This window comes from Mauremys reevesii, linkage group 12 (genome assembly GCF_016161935.1).
Source record: "Mauremys reevesii isolate NIE-2019 linkage group 12, ASM1616193v1, whole genome shotgun sequence".
Classification (NCBI taxonomy): domain Eukaryota; kingdom Metazoa; phylum Chordata; order Testudines; family Geoemydidae; genus Mauremys; species Mauremys reevesii.
The window spans coordinates 38,307,061-38,327,347 of NC_052634.1; the positions used below are offsets into that span (position 1 = coordinate 38,307,061).

Here is a 20,287-nt window from a genome sequence, read left to right on the forward strand (position 1 = left end):
ATATGAGCGAGAGGTTCCTAGGCACCTCTCAAACACCACATTCTACAAGCCATTACCCTCTGATCCCACTGAGAGTTACCAAAAGAAATGACACCATCTGCTCAAGAAACTCCCTGAAAAAGCACAGGAACAAATCTGCACAGACACACCCCTAGAACCTCGACCAGGGTTATTCTATCTGCTACCCAAAATCCATAAACCTGGAAATCCTGGATGCCCCATCATCTCAGGCATTGGCACCCTGACAGCAGGATTGTTTGGCTATGTAGACTCCCTCCTCAGGCCCTACTCTACCAGCACTCCCAGCTATCTTTGAGACACCACTGACTTCCTGAGGAAACTACAATCCATTGGTGATCTTCCAGAAAACACCATCCTGGCCCCTATGGAGGGAGAAGCCCTCTACACCAACATTCCACACAAAGATGGACTACAAGCCGTCAGGAACAGTATCCCCGATAATGTCATGGCAAACCTGGTGGCTGAACTTTGTGACTTTGTCCTCACCCACAACTATTTCACATTTGGGGACAATGTATACTTTCAAGTCAGCGGCACTGCTATGGGTACTCACATGGCCCCACAGTATGCCAACGTTTTTATGGCTGACTTAGAACAACGCTTCCTCAGCTCTCGTCCCCTAACGCCCCTACTCTACTTGCCCTACACTGATGACATCTTCATCATCTGGACCCATGGAAAAGAAGCCCTTGAGGAATTCCAACATGATTTCAACAATTTCCATCCCACCATCAACCTCAGCCTGGACCAGTCCACACCAGAGATCCACTTCCTGGACACTACAGTACTAGTAAGCGATGGTCACATAAACACCACCCTATACTGGAAACCTACTGACCGCTATACTTACCTACATGCCTCTAGCTTCCATCCAGACCACTCCACACGATCCATTGTCTACAGCCAAGCTCTAAGATACAACCGCATTTACTCCAACCCCTCAAACAGAGACAAACACCTACAAGATCTCTATCAAGTGTTCTTAACTACAATACCCACCTGCTGAAGTGAAGAAACAGATTGACAGAGCCAGAAGAGTACCCAGAAGTCACCTACTACAGGACAGGCCCAACAAAGAAAGTAACAGAACCCCACTAGCCGTCACCTTCAGCACCCAACTAAAACCTCTCCAGCGCATCATCAAGGATCTACTACCTATCCTGAAGGACAATCCCTCACTCTCCCAGATCTTGGGAGACAGGCCAGTCCTTGCTTACAGACAACCCCCAACCTGAAGCAAATACTTACCAGCAACCACACAACAAAAACACTAACCCAGGAACCTATCCTTGCAACAAAGCCCGTTGCCAACTCTGTCCACATATCTATTCAGGGGACACCATCATAGGACCTAATCACATCAGCCACACTATCAGAGGCTCGTTCACCTGCACATCTACCAATGTGATATATGCCATCATGTGCCAGCAATGCCCCTCTGCCATGTACATTGGCCAAACCAGACAGTCTCTACATAAAAGAATAAATGGACACAAATCAGACATCAAGAATTATAACATTCAAAACCAGTTGGAGAACACTTCAATCTCCTGGTCACTTGATAACAGACCTAAATTCGCAATATTACAACAAAAACCTTCAATAACAGACTCCCACGAGAGATGCTGAATTGGAATTAATTTGCAAACTGGACACCATTAAATTAGGCCTGAATAAAGACTGGGAGTGGATGGGTCATTACACAAAGTCAAACTATTTCTCTGTGTTTATTTGTCCCCCTACTGTTACTCACACCTTCCTGTCAACTGTTGGAAATGGCCGTCCGATTATCACTACAAAGGTTTTTTTCTCCTGCTGATAATAGCTCACCTTAACTGCCCACTCTCATTATAGTGTGTATGGCAACACCCATTTTTTTGTGTTCTCTGTGTATATATATATATATATATATATATATATATATATATATTTATATATATATATATATATATATATATATATATATATATATATATATATATATATATATATATATGTATGTATGTATCTTCCTGATGTATTTTCCACTGCATGCATCCGATGAAGTGGGTTTTAGCCCACAAAAGCTTATGCTCAAATAAATTTGTTAGTCCCTAAGGTGCCACAAGTACTCCTGTTCTTTTTGCAGATAAATTAATGGAGGTTAAGTCCATGAATGGCTATTAGCCAGGCTGGGTAAGGAATGGTGTCCCTAGCCTCTGTTTGTCAGAGGGTGGAGATGGATGGCAGGAGAGAGATCATTTGGTCATTACCTGTTAGGTTCGGTCCCTCTGGGGCACCTGGCATTGGCCACTGTTGGCAGATAGGATGCGGGGTTGGATGGACCTTTGGTCTGACCCAGTATGGCCATTCTTATGTTCTTATGAAGGGAGGGGCAAAACCCCACAACAGAGTTTCTGTAGTGTAGTGGTTATCATGTTTGCCTAACATGCAAAAGGTCCCTAGTTTGAAACCAGGCAGAAACATGCTGGTTTAACTTTCCCAGCTCCTACTGGCCTGTCCCTGCTGTTGTAGGAGCAGCAGTGATTTCTATGCTCAGAAGGTCTGTTATACTTCCCCTGCTCCCACTTTTGTCTCCTCTCCCTCTCTGAATGCCTGTGAAGTGGCTTTCCCCCTCCCGCTCCCTCCTGGAATGCTTGTGGGATGAATGGGCTGGTTGAAGAGCAGAAGAGCTCCCAGGTAGACAAGGTGTCTGGGACTCTAATTAGGCAGCACTCACACACCCAGAGCATGGACACTGCCCAAGGTGGAGTGTGACCAACCAGATGCAACCAAGTCATCTCTGGTCGCAGGCCATGAGGTGCAGGCCCTTAAAAGGGGAAGGGACCCTGTGCTCAGGAGAGCACTCACAAGCTTGTACCTCCAGTGAATGCCCTTCGCCCCCAGAGCTCCCATTGGCTGCAGTTCCTGGCCAATGGGAGCTGCGGAGTTGGTACTCAGGGCAGGGGCAGTGAATGGAGACACTCCCCCCCACCCCAGGGGATGCTGGGACATGCCGGCCATTTCTGAGAGTGGCACGGAGGGACGGAGGCAGAGTGGGCAGGGAGCCATCTCAGTGCTGCTGACTCATTTCTGCACACCCATGGGGGGAGGGAAGCAGAGGGCCTCCATGTGCTGCCTGGGGTAGGGGCAGAGCACAGAGCTGCCTCCCCTCCTGGGTCTATTACAGGAGTGGGTGGGTGGGGTCTTTTGGCCTGCAAGGTGCAGCAGGTCGGACTAGATGATCACACTGGTCCCTTCTGACCTTAAAGCCTCTGAGTCTAAAAGGGAGATGGAAGTAAAGGAAGTTTTTTAAAAAGTAAACCAAACATTGTAATATCAGGATAACTCCAACAGCTCATTGTATAGTCCCGCCCCTTTCTTCCTCCATTGTGTGTTGAATGACCTGCAGCACATGGATTCTCTCATTCCATTGATAAACTGATACAATGTGACTGAAATTAAATCACTTCCCAGCAGAGAAAACATCACATCATTGCATTAGCTGGGAATTGAACCCAGGTCAACTAGCTTGGAAGGTAGCTATGCTCACCACTATACCACCAATGCATCTGGCAAAAGTGTCACTTATGCTTGCCTAATGAGGTTAGACCAGCGTTGAAGAGATTTTTCTGCCTGTTAAAATGTACTGGATTCTCATCACTAAAAAAAACCCCTCATGACTAAAAAAAACCACCTCCATCTTCACTTGGGTTTGAACCATCAGCCTTTCAATTAGCCACCAATGTTGTTAATCACAGGGTATGTCTACACTACGGGATTATTCCGATTTTACAGTGCATCCGAGTTCAGATTGCTGTCCAGAGTAGTCACAATGGTGCACTGTGGGATGGCGCCTGGAGGCCAATACCATCGAATTGCGGCCACACTAACCCTAATCCGACATGGCAATACCGATTTCAGCGCTACTCCCCTCATCGGGGAGGAGTACAGATATTGGTATTAAGAGCCCTTTATATCGATATAAAGGGCTTCGTTGTGTGGACGGGTGCAGGGTTAATGCCCTTTAACGCTGCTAAATTCGATATAAACTCACAGTGTTGACCGGGCCAGAGAGAGCAGCAGGTTTCCCATATTGTTTCCCGCTCTTGTTTTCTTTACTAGTTTCTCCTCTGCACCAACTTGCTCTTTTTCTTCATGAGCCTGGCTAGCTGAAGTGGGTATTCACCCATGAAAGCTCATACTTCAAAACATCTGTTAGTTTATAAGGTGCCACAGGACTCTTTGCTGCTTTCAGTTGGTAGAGCATCAGACTTTTAATCTGAAGGTCCAGGGTTCAAGTCCCTGGTCAAGTGATAAACTACTCACCAAGATCTTACACTGTCTTTCCCATGTCCTCTTTGATGTTACTTTTTCTCTTCAGGATTTTCTCTTTCCTCAGAAGGGCCTTTTTGTGTGTGGGTTTGAAGGGGCAACTTTCTGACAGCCCCTCTGTCCTTGCAGCCTGGAGGAATAAAGGCCTCTGGGCATAGAGCATGTTCCTCCCCTGCACACACACACACACACACAGAATATCCCTAAGGAATTAGAATCACCTGCTGCCTTCCCCTGTCCTGCTGGATCCCCAAACGAGGATGCTCTTCAGCCCAAACCCATGTCCCCTCTTTTCCCAGTGCCCCTCAGACCCAACCCTCAGTCCCTCCTATGCTCACTGCTCCTCACTCCCAACCAGAGCCTGCTCCTCTTCACCCTTCTCCTCTGTCCCAACCCACAGCCCCCTCCTATTCCCAGTGCCCCTCAATCCCAATCCACAGCCCCCTCCTATTCCCAGTGCCCCTCAATCCCCACCCACAGCCCCCTCCTATTCCCAGTGCCCCTCAATCCCAACCCACAGGCCCCCCCTCCTCACGCTGCTCCTCAATCCCAACCCACAGCTCCCTCCTTCCCTCCAGTAGCAGGTGCTTCAGACCCCCTCACGAAGATTTTCTTGCAAGGTTTCGTGTATGAGTCTGCATGTGGATTTTACAGTATGTTGGAAATAGGTTGGGTCGCTTGCCGAAATGATCACTTTTGGCTGGTGTTGGATTCCCAGTCTCCATGTTATAGGGGCAGGAGAAATAAAGGGTTGTTATCCTTGTTGTGTGAACCAAGGGCAGCACAACTGGGCTTGGCAGACCCTGATTGAGGGACTCATCCTCAGTTCAATAGCACTTGCTAGGCAGGGGACATGGGTTCCAAAGCTGAGTGGGTTGGGGCTATGTCCATACTGCAATGAAACACTCATGGCTTTCCTGTGCCAGTGCAGGCTCCCAGGCTAGGGCCATGGGGTGGTAAATTTGCACTGTAGACATCTCAGCTCAAGCTCAATATTGGGCTCTGGGAGCCCTCAAGGTTGGAAGGGAGTTTAGCAAGCAAAAAAGATAAACTGGCAGTGGAGTATTACCCTGGACTTGACAGCATTTCTCCATTGGTCTGTGTGCTTTGGGGCAGGGACAATAACACATCCTGCTGCATCTGTTATTTCAAAGGGCAGTTTAGGATTTTCATTCTCACACATGGTGCATGAAGCAGGACTCAACCCTCAGTGCAAACTAAATGAGCTGCCCACAGGTTCTGGCAGCCACAATGAGCATTTAGTGTGAGAGCCCAGACCTGCTCCTGTCCCAGAGGGAGGGGGGTCATCTGTGACAGGCTGGAACACTGACCTATCAGCTCTTAACTCTCAGTAATTCCATTATCAGTGCCTGTGAGTGTAATTGAAACAGCCATACTGGGCTGGACCAAAGGCCCATTTAGTTCTCTGACAGCTGCCAATACCAGGTGCTCCAAGAGGTACTCAACAAGGCACCACTTGGAGTTGAACCCAGGATCTCTTGTTTACAAGACAGGTGCTTTAGCCAGCTAAGCCATGGTGCCTGCTTGTGGCTCAGGGACACTCTCTGCCCACACCTGACTCCCTGCCATCCCCACTGGGGCCTGACAAGCTTTGCTTGTGTTGGATTCTGCAAAGCAGAGGAGCAGGTGAGGTTTTCCTTGCAAGCTCTGTGTGTGTGTGTGTGAATCTTTGGCCAGGTCTGCACTACAAAGTTATTTCAGCATCATTATATTGCTCAGGTGTGTGAAAAACACACAACGCTCCCTCGATCAGCAGCTTTTGGCTGGTGCACACACTGCAATGCCACGTCTGGCGACAAAATAAAACCACCTCGACAAGAGGCCTAGAGCTTTGTGCCAAATTGTCAGTGTAAATGCTGCTGGTCATTATATCACCATAACTGGTCTCCACCAGTTCCCACCATGAACTCGCCTGCCCTGCATTCCTGCTACAGAGGCCGGACCTCTCTCCTTTCATAGCTCCAGAAAGTTCTGACAGCTGAGCTGCTATCTACACCGGGATTAGGTTGATAGAACTGCATTGCCAGCCTAAGTAATGTAATTACACCAACCTAATTTCCTAGTGTAGACCTGTCCAAAGAATCGCACACACACCTTGGGAGCAAAACTTCACCTGCTCCTCTGCTTTACAGAAGCCAAACACGAGCAACACTTGTAAGGGCCCAGTGGGGATTGGCAGAGAGTCAGGTGTGAGCAAACACGCTGCTTTAAGCAACAGCAGGTACCATGGCTTGGCTGGTTAAAGCACCTGTTTTGTAAACAAGAGATCCTGGGTTCAACTCCCGGTGGTACCTTAAAGACTGGCTTTTGGAGCACCTGGTATTGGCTACTGTCAGAAGACAAGATTCAGAGCTAGATGAACCTATGGTTTAAATTACACTCGCAGGCACTGATAATAGAGTTACTGAAAGATTGGGTGTTAAGAGCTGATAGGTCAGTGGTCCAGTACCCTCAATGTGGTTTTAGCTGGAAACACACCTGGAGGACAAAGACTCAACTGAACTGATTCAGAAGAGAATAATAACAATAATACTTTCAAACCAAAGTCCCCAAACAGATTAGTACTGGTTTTTCAGTTTGGGGAATTTTTTTTTCCCAGTCAGACCTTGCCAAGGGAAGCAGGGAGAAAATGTTGGAGTTGCCTCCTTCAGAACAGCTTGGCCTAGACACTAGCTCTGGTTCACTGCTCTGGCCTTGCTCGGGTTGAGGGTATTTTAATAATTTGGGCAGGTCCCAGGGTGATTGGAGGAGATGACGAGGATGTTTCCTTTTGAGATATAAATTAAGAAATACAGGGCTAGAGAATTTTTCTTTTTTTAAGAAATCTGGGATTTAGACATTTTATTTAAAGCAAGAGAGTTCTGAGTTTCTGAGAAGGTTTTTGTTTGCAAGAAGCAACATCATACCAAACGGGGACATGGTTGTCTACAAAGGAGGAGTAATGACTAAATGCATCCGATGAGGATGCGATTTGTACCCATGCATGCAGAGCACAATGGACTAGCAGTCCATCACCTTAACCACTCAGCCACCTCATCAGAACTATCAAGGAAAAGACAGGAGGAGAAATCTAAGGCCAGCAGAGATAGGGACAATAAGGAGTTTTTAAATACTAAGCGGAAGCAGAGGCTGAATGAGCTCCCCCTTCACATCTAGTGAGGAGCTGGGGGAAAGACTTCAGGAACAGATCGTGTTTGCACAGACATACCTACTCTGCCTATCTATGCAGCATGATGGGGCCGCTTTCCCAAAATGACCAGTTTTGGCTGGTGGCAGGTTACAAATCACTTTAGGATTGAGTGGAATGAAATGTTGTTATCCTTCCTGCATGAGTGAAGGGCAGCAGAACATACCTAGCCCGTCCAGATGGAGGGGTAGGTGGGTGAGGAATAGCTTTCATTGGACTTCATAGAAGTGATTGAGAACATCACCCTAAACCAGGGGTCCCCAAACATTTCACACTGTGCCCTCTTATCCAGTTGGGGGAGGGCAAAACCAGAGCTTGAGGGATTCAGCCCTGGGTGGTGGAGCTCAGACTTTTGGCTTCAGCCCCAGGCACCAACAAGTCTAATACCAGCCTTGGTGACCCCATTAAAACAGGGTTATGACCCACTTTGGGGTCCTGACCCACAGCTTGAGAACCACTGCTCTATGCTGAGGGGAGAGAGTTTTCATGTGGGTGCAGTTAATCCACTTCCCAAGAGGTGGCAGCTATGTCAGTGGGAGAAGCTATATCGGTGGGTGTGCAAGCTGTGGTGTTTGCCACATTTAAGAAGTTTAATCAAACCCCATTTTTAAAACCACTTCTGGTCTGGGAATGGCAAAGGATCTCGAGGAAGCAGGGTCTGTCCTTCAAAGTCTTGGAGATCATGAGTCCATGGTCATGGGGGTATAGCTTAGTGGTACAGTGCTTGATGGTAGATCAAGTGATCCTTGATTCAAGCCCCAGTGTTCTCTTATAACCTTCTTTCTTTTTTTTTTAAAAAGGAAAACATGTTCATTTCCATTCTTCATTATGTTCAGGAGCTCCACTATACAGGGGTACTTGATATGAATGTAAACACTCAACATTTCACTGTCCAAATGCACAAAAACCTAGCAAAGCTGTCCATCAGCTGAAATCAGTTCCAATCCTCTAACTGTCTAGTTTATGTTTTCATCAATTAAACAAAGGTATCATAGGAATGTACATTTGCAGATCCCTCTTCTCCAGGAGCTGTGTTGTGCAGAAGAACAAGAACCACATCCAGCTACAGTTCAGGAATCTGATGACCAAAGAGCCACCAAATGTTCTGAGGGCTGGAGAAAAATGCCTTCTAGGGAGCTATTGAACGAGCTCAACCTGTTTCGCTTATCAAAAGAAGATTGAAAGGTGACTTCATTGAAGTGTTGAAGGGCCTTAATGGACAGAAGAGATTGGGTATTAAAGGGCTCTTGAATCTCGCAGAGAAAGGCATAACAAGACCCAGTGGCTGGAAGGTGAAAAGAGACAAATTCATATTACAACTAAGGCACAAATATTCAACAGCGAGGATGATTCACCGCAGGAACAATCTACCAAGGAAAGTGGTGGATTCACCATCTCCTGATGTCATTTAATGAAGACTAGATGCCTTTCTGGAATGTGTTTGCCCCAAAAGTAGCTATTGTGTCATACAGGAGGCCTGTGATATGCAGGGGGGTCAGATTAGATGCTCTAATGGTCTCTTCTGGCCATAAAGTCGACTAATTTCTGAAAAACTGAGTGTAGCATTGGGAACTATGTCCAATGTTTTCCTGTCTAGCCGGCTTGCTGCCTAGAACGAACGCTCCTTGAGTGGGGTGATCCACAGGGAGTAGCTCAAACCTCCAAAGTGCCTGGCCAGGGGCAGGACATTAGCACAGCAAGGGAGGGGTGTGGCAGTGACATCACAAAGGCCTTTTGCAGGACCTCAGACTATTGGTCCAAGGTGGTGGGGAGGTGGTGACCTCACAGAGAGATGCTGACATCAGTCAGGCAGGACAGGGGCGAGGGGCCAGGGAAACCTCAGAGACCCCTGTGGCTTTGCTTCAGCAAGTCTCCTTCTCCAGGTCTCTCTCTGAGGACTGGGGGAGTATTCGGGTTCAGGTACGTCAGCGCCAGGAGGAACCTCTTACGACTTTTCTCCTTCCCTTTTCCTGATTTTACTAGAAAACAGCCGTCCCTGTTTAGAAGGTAAGAGCCTCCTTGAGGTCTGAAACCTGTTCAGTCTGATCCATCTGGTGACAGTTGAATTCTAGGCATGGAAAACACGAGCTTAAGGAGGCAGAATTTTATTCCGCACCTGGGATTTTGTCCCTTAAAATCACTGGGGACATTAGGGTTTGTTCTTTTTGTTTCACCTTTTCCTCCATCCATCCCTCCCTCCTTTCTCTTCGTCTCTTGCTTCTTTTGTCCTTTCTCCTGTTCCCCTCCCAAAACCAGGAGCAGTGTCGGGGTGTGTTTGGGGCGGGGGCAGAGAGGGGAGGATGGGCGGCACTGGGGAGGGGGTCGGGGGGGTTGGGGCGGGGCAGAGAGGGGAGGGCGGCACTGGGGAGGGGAGCTCAGGGGTGGTTGGGGCGGGGTCAGAGAGGGGATGGGCGGCATTGGGGAGGTGGAGCTCAGGGGTTGGGGGTGGGGCAGAGAGAGGGGATGGGCGGCACTGGGGAGGGGAGCTCAGGGGTTGGGGCGGGGCAGAGAGGGGATGGGCGGCACTGGGGAGGGGAGCTCAGGGGTGTTTGGGGTGGGGCAGAAGAGGGGATGGGCGGCATCGGGGAGCTTGGGTGGGTGTTGGGGCGGGGGCAGAGAGGAGATGGGCAGCACTGGAGGAGGGGAGCTCGGGGTGTTAGGGGCGGAGGCAGCGAGGGGATGGGCGGCACTGGGGAGGGAGCTGGGGTGTTTGAGTGCGGGAGCAGAAGAGGGGATGGGCGGCATCGGGGAGCTCGGGGGTGTTTGGGGCGGGGCAGAGAGGGGAGGGGTGGCACTGGGGAGGGGAGCTCGGGGGTGTGGGGGCGGGGCAGAGAGGGGAGGGTCGGCACTGGGGAGGAGCTCAGGGGTTGGGGCAGGGGCAGAGAGGGGATGGGCGGCACTGGGGAGGGGGAGCTCGGGGGTGTTGGGGTGGGGCAGAGAGGGGATGGGCAGCACTGGGGAGGGGAACTCAGGGGGTTGGTGGCGGGGCAGAGAGGGGATGGGCGGCACTGGGGAGGGGAGCTCTGGGGTTGGGGCGGGGCAGAGGGGATGGGCGGCAGTGGGGAGGGGAGCTCAGGGGTTGGGGCGGGGAGGAGGAGGGGCGGCAGTGGGGAGGGGAGCTCGGGGTTGGGGCGGCAGAGAGGGGATGGGCGGCAGTGGGGAGGGGAGCTCGGGGGTTGGGGCAGGGCAGAGGATGGGCGGCAGTGGGGAGGGAGCTCAGGGGTTGGGGCAGGGCAGAGAGGGGAGGGCGGCAGTGGGGAGGGGGAGCTCAGGGGTTGGGGGCGGGGCAGGGAGGGAGGAGGGCGGCAGTGGGGAGGAGCACGGGGTTGGGGGCGGGGCAGAGAGGGGATGGGCGGCAGTGGGGAGGGGAGCTCAGGGGGTTGGGGGGGGAAGAGGGGAGGGCGGCAGTGGGGAGGGAGCTGGGGGTTGGGGCGGGGCAGAGAGGGGATGGGCGGCACTGGGGAGGAGCTCAGGGGTTTGGGGCGGGGCAGAGAGGGGGAGGGCGGCACTGGGGAGGGGAGCTCGGGGGTTGGGGGCAGGGCAGAGGGGAGGGGCGGCACTGGGTGAGGGGAGCTCAGGGGGTTGGGGCGGGGCAGAGAGGGAGGGGCGGCAGTGGGGAGGGGAGCTCAGGGGTTGGGGCGGGGCAGAGAGGGGAGGGCGGCAGTGGGGAGGGGAGCTCAGGGGGTTGGGGGCAGGGCAGAGAGGGAGGGGCGGCAGTGGGGAGGGAGCTCAGGGGGTTGGGCTGCTCAGGAGCCGCCTCGCGAACGCTTCAAGGCCACGTGACGCCCTCTCGGAAACTCCGCCTCTCCCGAGACAGCCAATAGGAAGAGGAGGCAGAGCCCTGACCAATGGGAGCGCGAGAAGAAACCTGCCCCCCCCCCGCCCAGTTCCAGTGCGAGGTTGGGGGCTGCACTGACCAGAGCCCCCAGCAGGGTGCAGCGGGGGTGGGGGCTGCAGTGACCAGAGCCCCCAGCAGGGTGCAGCAGGGGGCTGCAGTGACCAGAGCCCCAGCAGGGTGCAGCGCGGGGCTGCAGTGACCAGAGACCCCCGCAGGGTGCATCGGGGGGGGCTGCACTGACCAGCCCCCCCAGCAGTGTGCATGGGGGGGGGGGCTGCAGTGACCAGAGCCCCCAGCAGGGTGCAGCGGGGGCTGCAGTGACCAGACCCCAGCAGGGTGCAGCGGGGGCTGCAGTGACCAGACCCCAGCAGGGTGCAGCGGGGCTGCAGTGACCAGAGCCCCCAGCAGTGTGCATCGGGGCTGCACTGACCAGAGCCCCAGCAGGGTGCACGGGGCTGCAGTGACCAGACCCCAGCAGGGGCTGCCGGCCGGGGGTTCCTGCAGTCTGGTGCCATTCACAGGAGACCCGCAATAGCCTGACCCCACCCCTGTCCGAGCTCCCGCCCTGCCCCCAGCCCACTGCCTCTTGAGCAGCCCCCTGCGGTGTCACCACTACCCCTCGGCTGTGTCCCCGCAGGTTCCCAGCCCCCAGCTCCTCCGGTGGCCCCCACTTCCTCCCTGCAGCCTGGCCCATTCCCCTGAGTCCCAGCTTCACCCCGACATCTCTCCAACCCACCTCCCCATCGCAGCCCCTGCCCCCAGTGCCCGGCCCTGCTCCCGGGGGCAGAGGCCCCACCCCGGCCGCTCCTCCCCACAATGGGCAGCTGCTGGCGCTGAGGACGCTGGGGCTGGGCCGGGCTGGGCTGGGCAGGTGCTGGGGAAAGAGAGAGGAGGGGGCAAGGCTGAGAGGCCTCTCCTGTGTCCCGGGGGGGGGACAGGGGGTCCCACAATTTGGCCAGTGTCACCCTCCCCCATCCAGAGGAGACGTCCGCTCCCAGTAGGCCGTGCTCCATCTCCATCCCGCAGGGGGGAGCCCCCAGTCCAGCAGTGCCCCCCACCCCGCCCCCATCAGCAGCCAAGCCGGGAACCTGCCCCAAATCCCCTGCGAGGGCAGCAGGACACCCAGCCCCCGCACCACCCGCCACCCCCCCAGTCCCCGGGGTGGGGTTGGGGAAGGGGGGATTCCTTCTTCCCATTGCCCAGATCCCACCCCCACCCCGGGCTGCCCAGACAGGAGCCAGGGGCTGCAGCAGTTGGCTGCTTCCCCAGGGCTCCCAAGGAGCCGCCAGGAGAAGGGACGAGATTCTCCACGGCACTGCAGCCGTTCACACTGGGACCCGTCTCACACGGGGGAAACTGAGGCACCAGGGAGGGCGAGATGGGCTGCACCAGCTCAGATTGGGAGTCTGTGGGAGAGCCAGGAATAGAACCCAGGAGTCCTGGCTCCATGGGCAGCTTGGGACTCCTCCACTTGGGGAGGCTGGGCGGGCCCGGACTGTGGCCCTGCCCCAAGGCCTGCTGCCACTCAGCCTCCTCCTGCCAAAGCCCCGCCCACACGCCCCCTCCACCCCGCCCCCACTCCCCCTTCAGCCCCGCCCACACGCCCCTTCAGCCCCGCCCACGCCCCCTCAGGACCCCTTTGTTCCACTCCCCTGACCCCGCCCACCTCTCATGTCTCTTCCCGAGGCCCTGCCACTTGTGCCTCTTCGCCCCACCCCAAGGCCCCCACCTGCCTCTCTGCCGTTTGCACCCCAGCCTCTCCCCACGGCCCCATGTGGCCGGATGGAGCTGGGAAAGGGCGAAGTGAGGATGGGGCCTTGCGGGGAGAGGACAGTGGGAGCAGGGCCTCTGGGTGGAGTACGGGCCAGGTGCCTCCCCGGGCCCCTTACACCCACCGCCCCTGCCTGGCTCCCGGCCTCCCCGGCTCTAACCACTAGACCCCACGGCACTGGGACAATTTGTATAGTGGGAGGTGCTGAGAGCCAGTGAACAAACCTGTAAACCCTGCACAGGATGGAAACCACTTCAAGCCGGGGGGGGTGCACAAGACTGGCCCCCACTCCCTTCCCAGAGCCAGCGGTGGGACCCGGATACCCTGGCTCCCAACCCCCACTCTAACCACTAGCCTGCACTGCCCTGCCACAGCTGGGGAGAAGAACCAGGAGTCCTGACTCCCAGCCCGGCCGTGGGTGGAGCAGGACGTACTGGCCATGGGCTCATCTGGGCATCGCTTACCATTAGGCTGGATGGTATCCCAGTGCTGACCTCCAGACCCACAGCTCTGCTGGTGCCCCTCACTCCCGACCCAGCCCCTGGTTTCCCCAGCACTGACGGTGCCCCTCACTCCCGACCCGCAGCCCCTGCTATCCCAGTCCTGATCTCCAGACCCACAGTTCTGCTGGTGCCCCTCACTCCCGACCTGCAGCGACTGGGCTTCCCGCGGAGCTCCCCAGTCACTGTGCTGCCGGTGCCCCTCACTCCCGACCCGCAGCCCTCCTCACCTGATCTCCCCACAACTCTGCTGGTGCCCCTCACTCCCGACATGCAGCCCCTCTATCCCACTCCTGATCTCCAGACCCACAGCTCTGCTGATGCCCCTCACTCCCGACCTGCAGCGACTGGGCTTCCTGGAGCTCCCAGTCACTGTGCTGCCGGTGCCTCACTCCCGACCCGCAGCCCCTCGTATCCCAATCCTGATCTCCACACCCACAGCTCTGCTGGTGCCCCTCACTCCCGACCCGCAGCCCCTGGATTCCTCGCTGAGCTCCCCCAGTTACTGTGCTGCCGATGCCTCACTCCCGACCCGCAGCGTCTGCTTTCCAGTCCTGACCTCCAGACTCACAGCTCTGCTGGTGCCCCTCCCTCCTCCGCAGCCCCTGGGTTCCCCAGCTCTAGTGGTGCCCCTCACTCCTGACCCGCAGCCCCTGCTATCCCAGTCCTGATCTCCACACACAGCTCTGCTGGTGCCCTCCACTCCCGACCCGCATCCCCTGGATTCCGCTGAGCTACCCAGTTACTGTGCTGCCGGTGCCCCTCACTCCCGACCCGCAGCCCTACTATCCCAGACCTGACCTCCAGACTCACAGCTCTGCTGGTGCCCTCCTCACCCCGCAGCCCCTCCTATCCCAATCCTGATCTCTACACCCACAGCTCTGCTGGTGCCCTCCCTCCCGACCCGCATGCCCCTGGATTCCCCACTGAGCTACCCAGTTACTGCGCTGCCAGTGCCCCTCACTCCCGACCCGCAGCCCCTACTATCCCAGTCCTGACCTCCAGCCTCACAGCTCTGCTGGTGCCCCTCACTCCCGACCCGCAGCCCTGCTATCCCAGTCCTGACTCCAGACTCACAGTTCTGCTGCCCCTACTCCCCCGGACCCCGGGCGTCCACCAGCTCTGACGGTGCCCCTCCCCGACCCGCAGCCCCTGGTCTCCCTCCTGCTCTGCTGCCTCCTCACTCCCGCCCCTCCTAGCCCAATCCTGATCTCCAGATCCACAGCTCTGCTGGTGCCCCTCACTCCCCAGCTGAAGCCCCTGGGAGAGGGACCTGGCTGGACACGCCAGCGGTTGCTGCAAGCTGCTGGTGCCGCGTGGGATCCTCGCTACCCGCTGTGGAGCAGAGGAGGCGGAGGGGAAGCTGATTGCCCCTCAGGGCTCCCGAGGGCAGCTCCCCTGCTAGGCTGAGCAGTGTCTACTTGCTAGAGCTCGGCATCAGTCGGGTGATTCTGGGCAGTTCCAGGGTCCCAGGCTCCACAGGACCAGGGTGAAGCAGGTCACCTGGAGCAGGTTAAAGCTGCAGGGTGACAGTGGGAGGTTGCTGCCCCTGTGAACAGCTGCTGTAGCACCGCCTGGGCAGGACAGGAGAGCCAGTTACCCTCCGCCCTCCCAGCCTGTATCGGGGATGGGAGCACTAGGGCCCCTGAGTTGGGACGGAGGAGGCCCCGTGCAGGGATGCTGTAAGGGTGAACAGGGGACCCACCCACCACCCGAGATCTTCTACAGAGGAGGAGTGGCACCCACACACCCTGGATCTTGTAGGGGACAGAGGGCATCACACTCCAGGGGATCCTCTGCAGAGGACGGACACTCACACATCCAGGATTCTGTATGGGGGGCAGAGGTACCCAGGACACCTGGGCGGGGAAGGGGCACCGAGCTATGTCAGGATCTTACCTGGGAGGACAGCGGCGCCTGCAGCTCGACGCATGAGATGGGGCCGGCAGGCAGAGCAGGGCATTTCCCAGTTCAGGCTGTCCCACGTCTGGCCAGGCACAGAGCTCACAAGCAGGTTTAAAGCTCCAGCTGCCAGACTGCAAAACAAGCCGGGCTCCTGTGGCTGGTACCTGTGATCCCAGCTCCTGGGAGGCTGAGGCTGGCAGTCGCCAGGCTCAGGCATAGCCTGGGCAAGACAGCCCGAGACACTTGTAGCCTCTTTGTTAGACACCCCACCCCGCATCAATATGGCCTGGATCCCAGGGGGTGGGTGGGAGGTCCCCTGCGTTACCCTAAGGGGAGGGGTTCTGACTCAGGGAGGATGTCAAAACTCCCTGCAGTAGTGGGGATCGCACCTTGAAAAGTCCTACCAGGAACAGCCCCTGGGTGGGCAGTACTCTTTTGTGGACACACCACAGGAGAGCCTGGATGGGGGCAGACGGGGCCAGCCCCACGGGAGCTAGTTCATGGGGTGGGGGGACACACCCATATGCTCCGTTGCACCTGTTTCTTAATGAGGAAGAACAGGGGGCATCCCAGCTTAACACGGATCCTGGATGGGGGCAGGGGACACCACACACTCCACTAGTTAACCCGGAGGACAGGGCACCAGGGGACACCCCCAGTAGATCCTGGATGGGAGAACACCCATCCACGGATCATCATGAACTGGGAGTGCAAAGCCTGACAAGAGGATTATAATGGGGCCCAAGCAGGGACACCCACACACCAGGGATTGTAAGGGTTGCAGAAGGGACACAGGACACCCACACACACTGAGATCGGGGTCCTTGTGAGAACGCATAAACCACTTCCACAGAAGGACCTGGTCTGTTCCACTAGATGGCAGCCCAAGCCTGGGTGAGTCAATTTCAGTCTCTTTTGACTACAGCCAGGGTGCGTGTTCCAGAGATCCTGACTAGGGGAGAGAGACACCCACCCACAGAGATCCCCTTAATGGTCTAGGGTGCACCCCACACACCAGGATTCTTAAAATGGGTGCAGGAGGAATGGAGACAATAGACACACTGAGATCACTTCCTCCCAGGAGCCTGGGCCAGACAGGAGACACAGTTCCCCCTTTGCTTCAGATACCGCTGCCAGACAGAAACCTTCCTCCCATTTCCTTGTTTTAAAACCAATGTCTAGTCTTATCTGGAAGGTGATCTTCTGCCAGGAAACCACATTGGAGGATTCTTCTCACTGGGGAACTGGGACCCACTCGTTATACCATCTCTGCAGTCTGAGATTCTTAAGGGCAGGTTAGTGCACGTGTGGCCGGAGATGGGACTCACACCTCTGTAGCATGGGGGTGGCAGGTCACCTGGCTGGATCATCGTGGGGCACAAGGCTCTGCCCGTGGGATCCTAGCTGTGCAGCTTGGGGCGGAGGAAAGCTGGTTGTGGGGCCTCTCGCACCCAGTTTAGCCTCCTTCCTGAGGGCTCGTGGAACTAAAGCCTTTGATCTATCTAAGGTCTGTGAGATCAATACGTGTCATGATGTAATTCTGGCTCTTGCACTTTAAATCCCAGCTTGTGGACGTCAGTGCTTTCAGCACCAAGGAGCTGCTGCCTAAAGCTGGATTTGGGGAGCAGTTCGGCTCGGTTCAGAGAGATCTGCCCTGCAGGGTGTGAACCTGCACGGGAAGCGGGGAGCGCACAGCAGCACCGGGGGCATTGGCTGACTCTGGGCTGCCCTGCCCCATTAATGGCCAAGCCCAGAGCTTAGATCCCAACTGAGCAGCGGAGTTTAAAGCTGGGCGCTCCAGGGCTCCCCCGGACCTGAACACGCAGCTCAGAGCCCCATGAAGGCTCCTGCGTGTAGCAGCTTGTTGCTAGTGGGCAGCTGAGCGTAGCTGATTGCGGAGGTTCAGGGCTGCACCCGGGGTGCTGTTCCCCAGGTGTCTGTACTCAGGTTGGCCTCGCTATGATGGTTTCTGGGAAGTTTGGGGCCGCCAGTCTCCTAAAGGGAGAGACCCCCAGGCCAGAAAAGGAGGCATTCAAATCGCCCCTGGACTCTGCCTATCAATTGCCAGTGGCACTGACCCTGTGAAGAGCTGCAGCTCTGCCCCACGCCAGGAGGCTGAGTCTCTTGACTGTGCAGCCCCTCCATTCCTCAGGACAAATCTTGTGCTCAAAGATCCTTTAAAGCTTCATTTTAACTCCGTGGGTGAGAACACTTTCCTAGCGCCCACAAAAAATTATACAAATAACCTTCTGGTCAGGGCTGCAGCTCAGTTGGGCCAGAGCTCCACTTCCACTCAATCCCAGGCAAGATGGTGCAGAGCAGGGCCGGCTTTAGAGGCCTATTCCATAATTCACTCAGATCGGGCCCCGCACCTAAGAGGGCCCCACGTCCAGTGAGATCCCTTCCCTGGCTAGAGGCGCCTTTTTAAATTTTACTCACCTGGCGGCGCTCTGGGTCTTGGCGGCATGTGTGGGTCCTTCAGTGCCTTAAGACCTGGGTAGTGAAGGACCTGCCGCCGAACTCGGAGCACCACCCGGTGAAGTACAAGCCCGCACTTCCTAAAGCCGGCCCTGCTCTGCACCTTCCTCGAGCCCACCTCCGACAGCTTGAGGCAGGAGGACCACTCCGCCCTTAGGGCACCCACCACTCAAAGTCAGCTTCACTTGCCTCTTCTGCCCCTTTCCTCCCCAAGTTATCACGCGCCTCCCGGGAGCCGGCCCTGGGAAGGCATGAGCGCGGCACTCTGACTTGCGAGTAGCGCCCACACACCGAGTTTAGCACGGGCTCTTGCTGAGGCACTGGAAGGAACCCATGCAGACGCACTGGCGGAGCTAAGCTTTACGGCCAAGGGCCCTACCTGTGCAGAAAGCCAGCTTGCTTGTGAAAAAGACTCCTCTTTCAGCTCCCCCTTCCCAAACTGATACCTCAAATGGGAGAAAACACACACACTGAAACACCCAAGCAGTCCCTAACGCTGGGGCCAGGCGAAAAGAAAAGCAAGGAAAAGATTTCTAAATGGCCCACCCTGCCAGAGTCGTACAGCTCCATAAGTGAAACCAGTGGGAGGGACATTACACAGAAAAGGGAATGGAAAGCTGCCCAAATTGAGATGCTGTGGAAGCTACAGCCCCATCTAACACTCTACACTGCCACACTTCTTGCAGCAGCTGATGAGCGGCCAGGTGCTTTTGGCGTAAGCCACACCAGGGGAAGACCTTGAGAAAGCTTCCCGTGGCTTGCCTGGTTCAGCTGGTCAGAGTGCAGCACTCGGCTGGTAGGCAAGATGGTGCAGGGAGGAGCCCCTGGGTGGCTGTGGGCCTGGGGAGGGTGGCTTTGGATTTTTAGGCCTGACCGCTGCGGGCAGCAAGGCCAAGTCAGATGGCCGCTCTCCCGATCCCACCACGCTCATCGGGCCCTTAGTCGACAGGTGACTTGGGAAGTCTGGGTCCCCAGGCTCCCACAGGAGGGTGAAGCAGGTCACCCCTGGAGCAGGTTAAAGCTGCAGGGTGACAGTGGGGTTGCTGCCCTGTGAACAGCTGCTGTAGCACCGCCTGGGCAGGACAGGAGAGCCAGTTATACCCCCTCCCCAGCCTGTAACGGGGAATGGGAGCGCTCACACCCTGGGGACCCACCCACCAGAGATCTACGGGGGGGAGAGTGGCACCCACACACCCAGGATCTTGTAGGGGGGGACAAGGGCATCCACACTCCGGGATCCTCTGCAGAGGGACGGACACCCACACATCCAGGATTCTGTATGGGGGGCAGAGATACCCGGACACCTGGGCGGGGGATGGGGGGCACCAAAACATCCGGGATCTTACCTGGCAGGACAGCGGCGCCTGCAGCTCGACATGAGACGGGGGCGGGGGAAGCAGGAGCATTTCCCAGTTCCAGGCTGTCCCCATCTGGCCAAGGCACAGAGCTCACAAGCAGAGTTTAAAGCTCCAGCTGCCAGACAGCAAAACAAGCCTGGCTCCGTGGCTGGTGCCTGTGATCACAGCTCCTGGGGAGGCTGAGGCTGGCGGATCGCTTGAGCTCAGGAGTTCTAGGCTGCAGGGGGCTGTGCCGATCGGGTGTCTGCACAACGTTCAGCATCAATATGGTGATCCCTGGGAAGCTCAGGGTCTCCAGGTTGCCTAAGGAGGGGTGAACCGGCCCAGGTCAGAAATGGAGCAGGTCAAAACTCCTGTGCCGATCAGTAGTGGGGTTGTGCCTGTGAGTAGCCCCTGCAGTGTAGCCTTGGCAAGACAGTGAGACACGGTCTCTTTTAAGACACCCCCCCCCCCCGCAGAGCCTGGACGGGGGATGGGAGCACCCACATGCTGGGGATTCTGACTTGGGGGGAGGGATGCCCCCCTGCACACGGATCTTGATAAGCGGAACAGTGACACCCACAGAGCCTGGATGGGAGCAGGGGAACCATACATGGGAGCTAGTTCATGGGGTGGGGGACACACCCATATGCTCCGTTGCACCATTCTTAATGAGAAGAACGGGGGCATCCGCACAACACGGATCCTTAATGGGTGGGGGGACACCCACACACTCCACTATTAACCAGGAGGGACAGGGGCACCAGACACCCCCAGTAGCGTGGAGAACACCCACATCCACCGGATCCCTCATGGGGGGTAAGACAGAGGGGATTGTAATGGGGCCCAGCGCACCCACGCACCAGGGATTGTTAAGGGTTGAAGGAACAGGGACACCCACACACACTGAGATCA

General features: G+C 56.0%; 1 protein-coding gene, 1 non-coding gene and 1 pseudogene across 2 annotated transcripts in view; 1 reads left to right on the forward strand and 2 right to left on the reverse strand.

The window, feature by feature from the left end:
- The window catches only part of LOC120375648, a 310,655-nt pseudogene that overhangs the window by 74,751 nt on the left and 215,617 nt on the right, over positions 1 to 20,287 (forward strand).
- LOC120375894 (zinc finger protein 883-like) overlaps positions 1 to 20,287 on the reverse strand; it is a gene marked incomplete at its 5' end in the record, with an annotated part of 252,699 nt that overhangs the window by 41,044 nt on the left and 191,368 nt on the right. Inside the window, one exon of the mRNA XM_039496912.1 lies at positions 13,048 to 13,058. Coding sequence (XP_039352846.1) covers positions 13,048 to 13,058 — 11 coding nt within the window. The remainder of the gene's footprint in view (positions 1 to 13,047; positions 13,059 to 20,287) is intronic.
- TRNAG-UCC lies at positions 3,498 to 3,570 on the reverse strand. The gene has a single exon. It is a non-coding gene; the product is annotated as a tRNA-Gly (tRNA).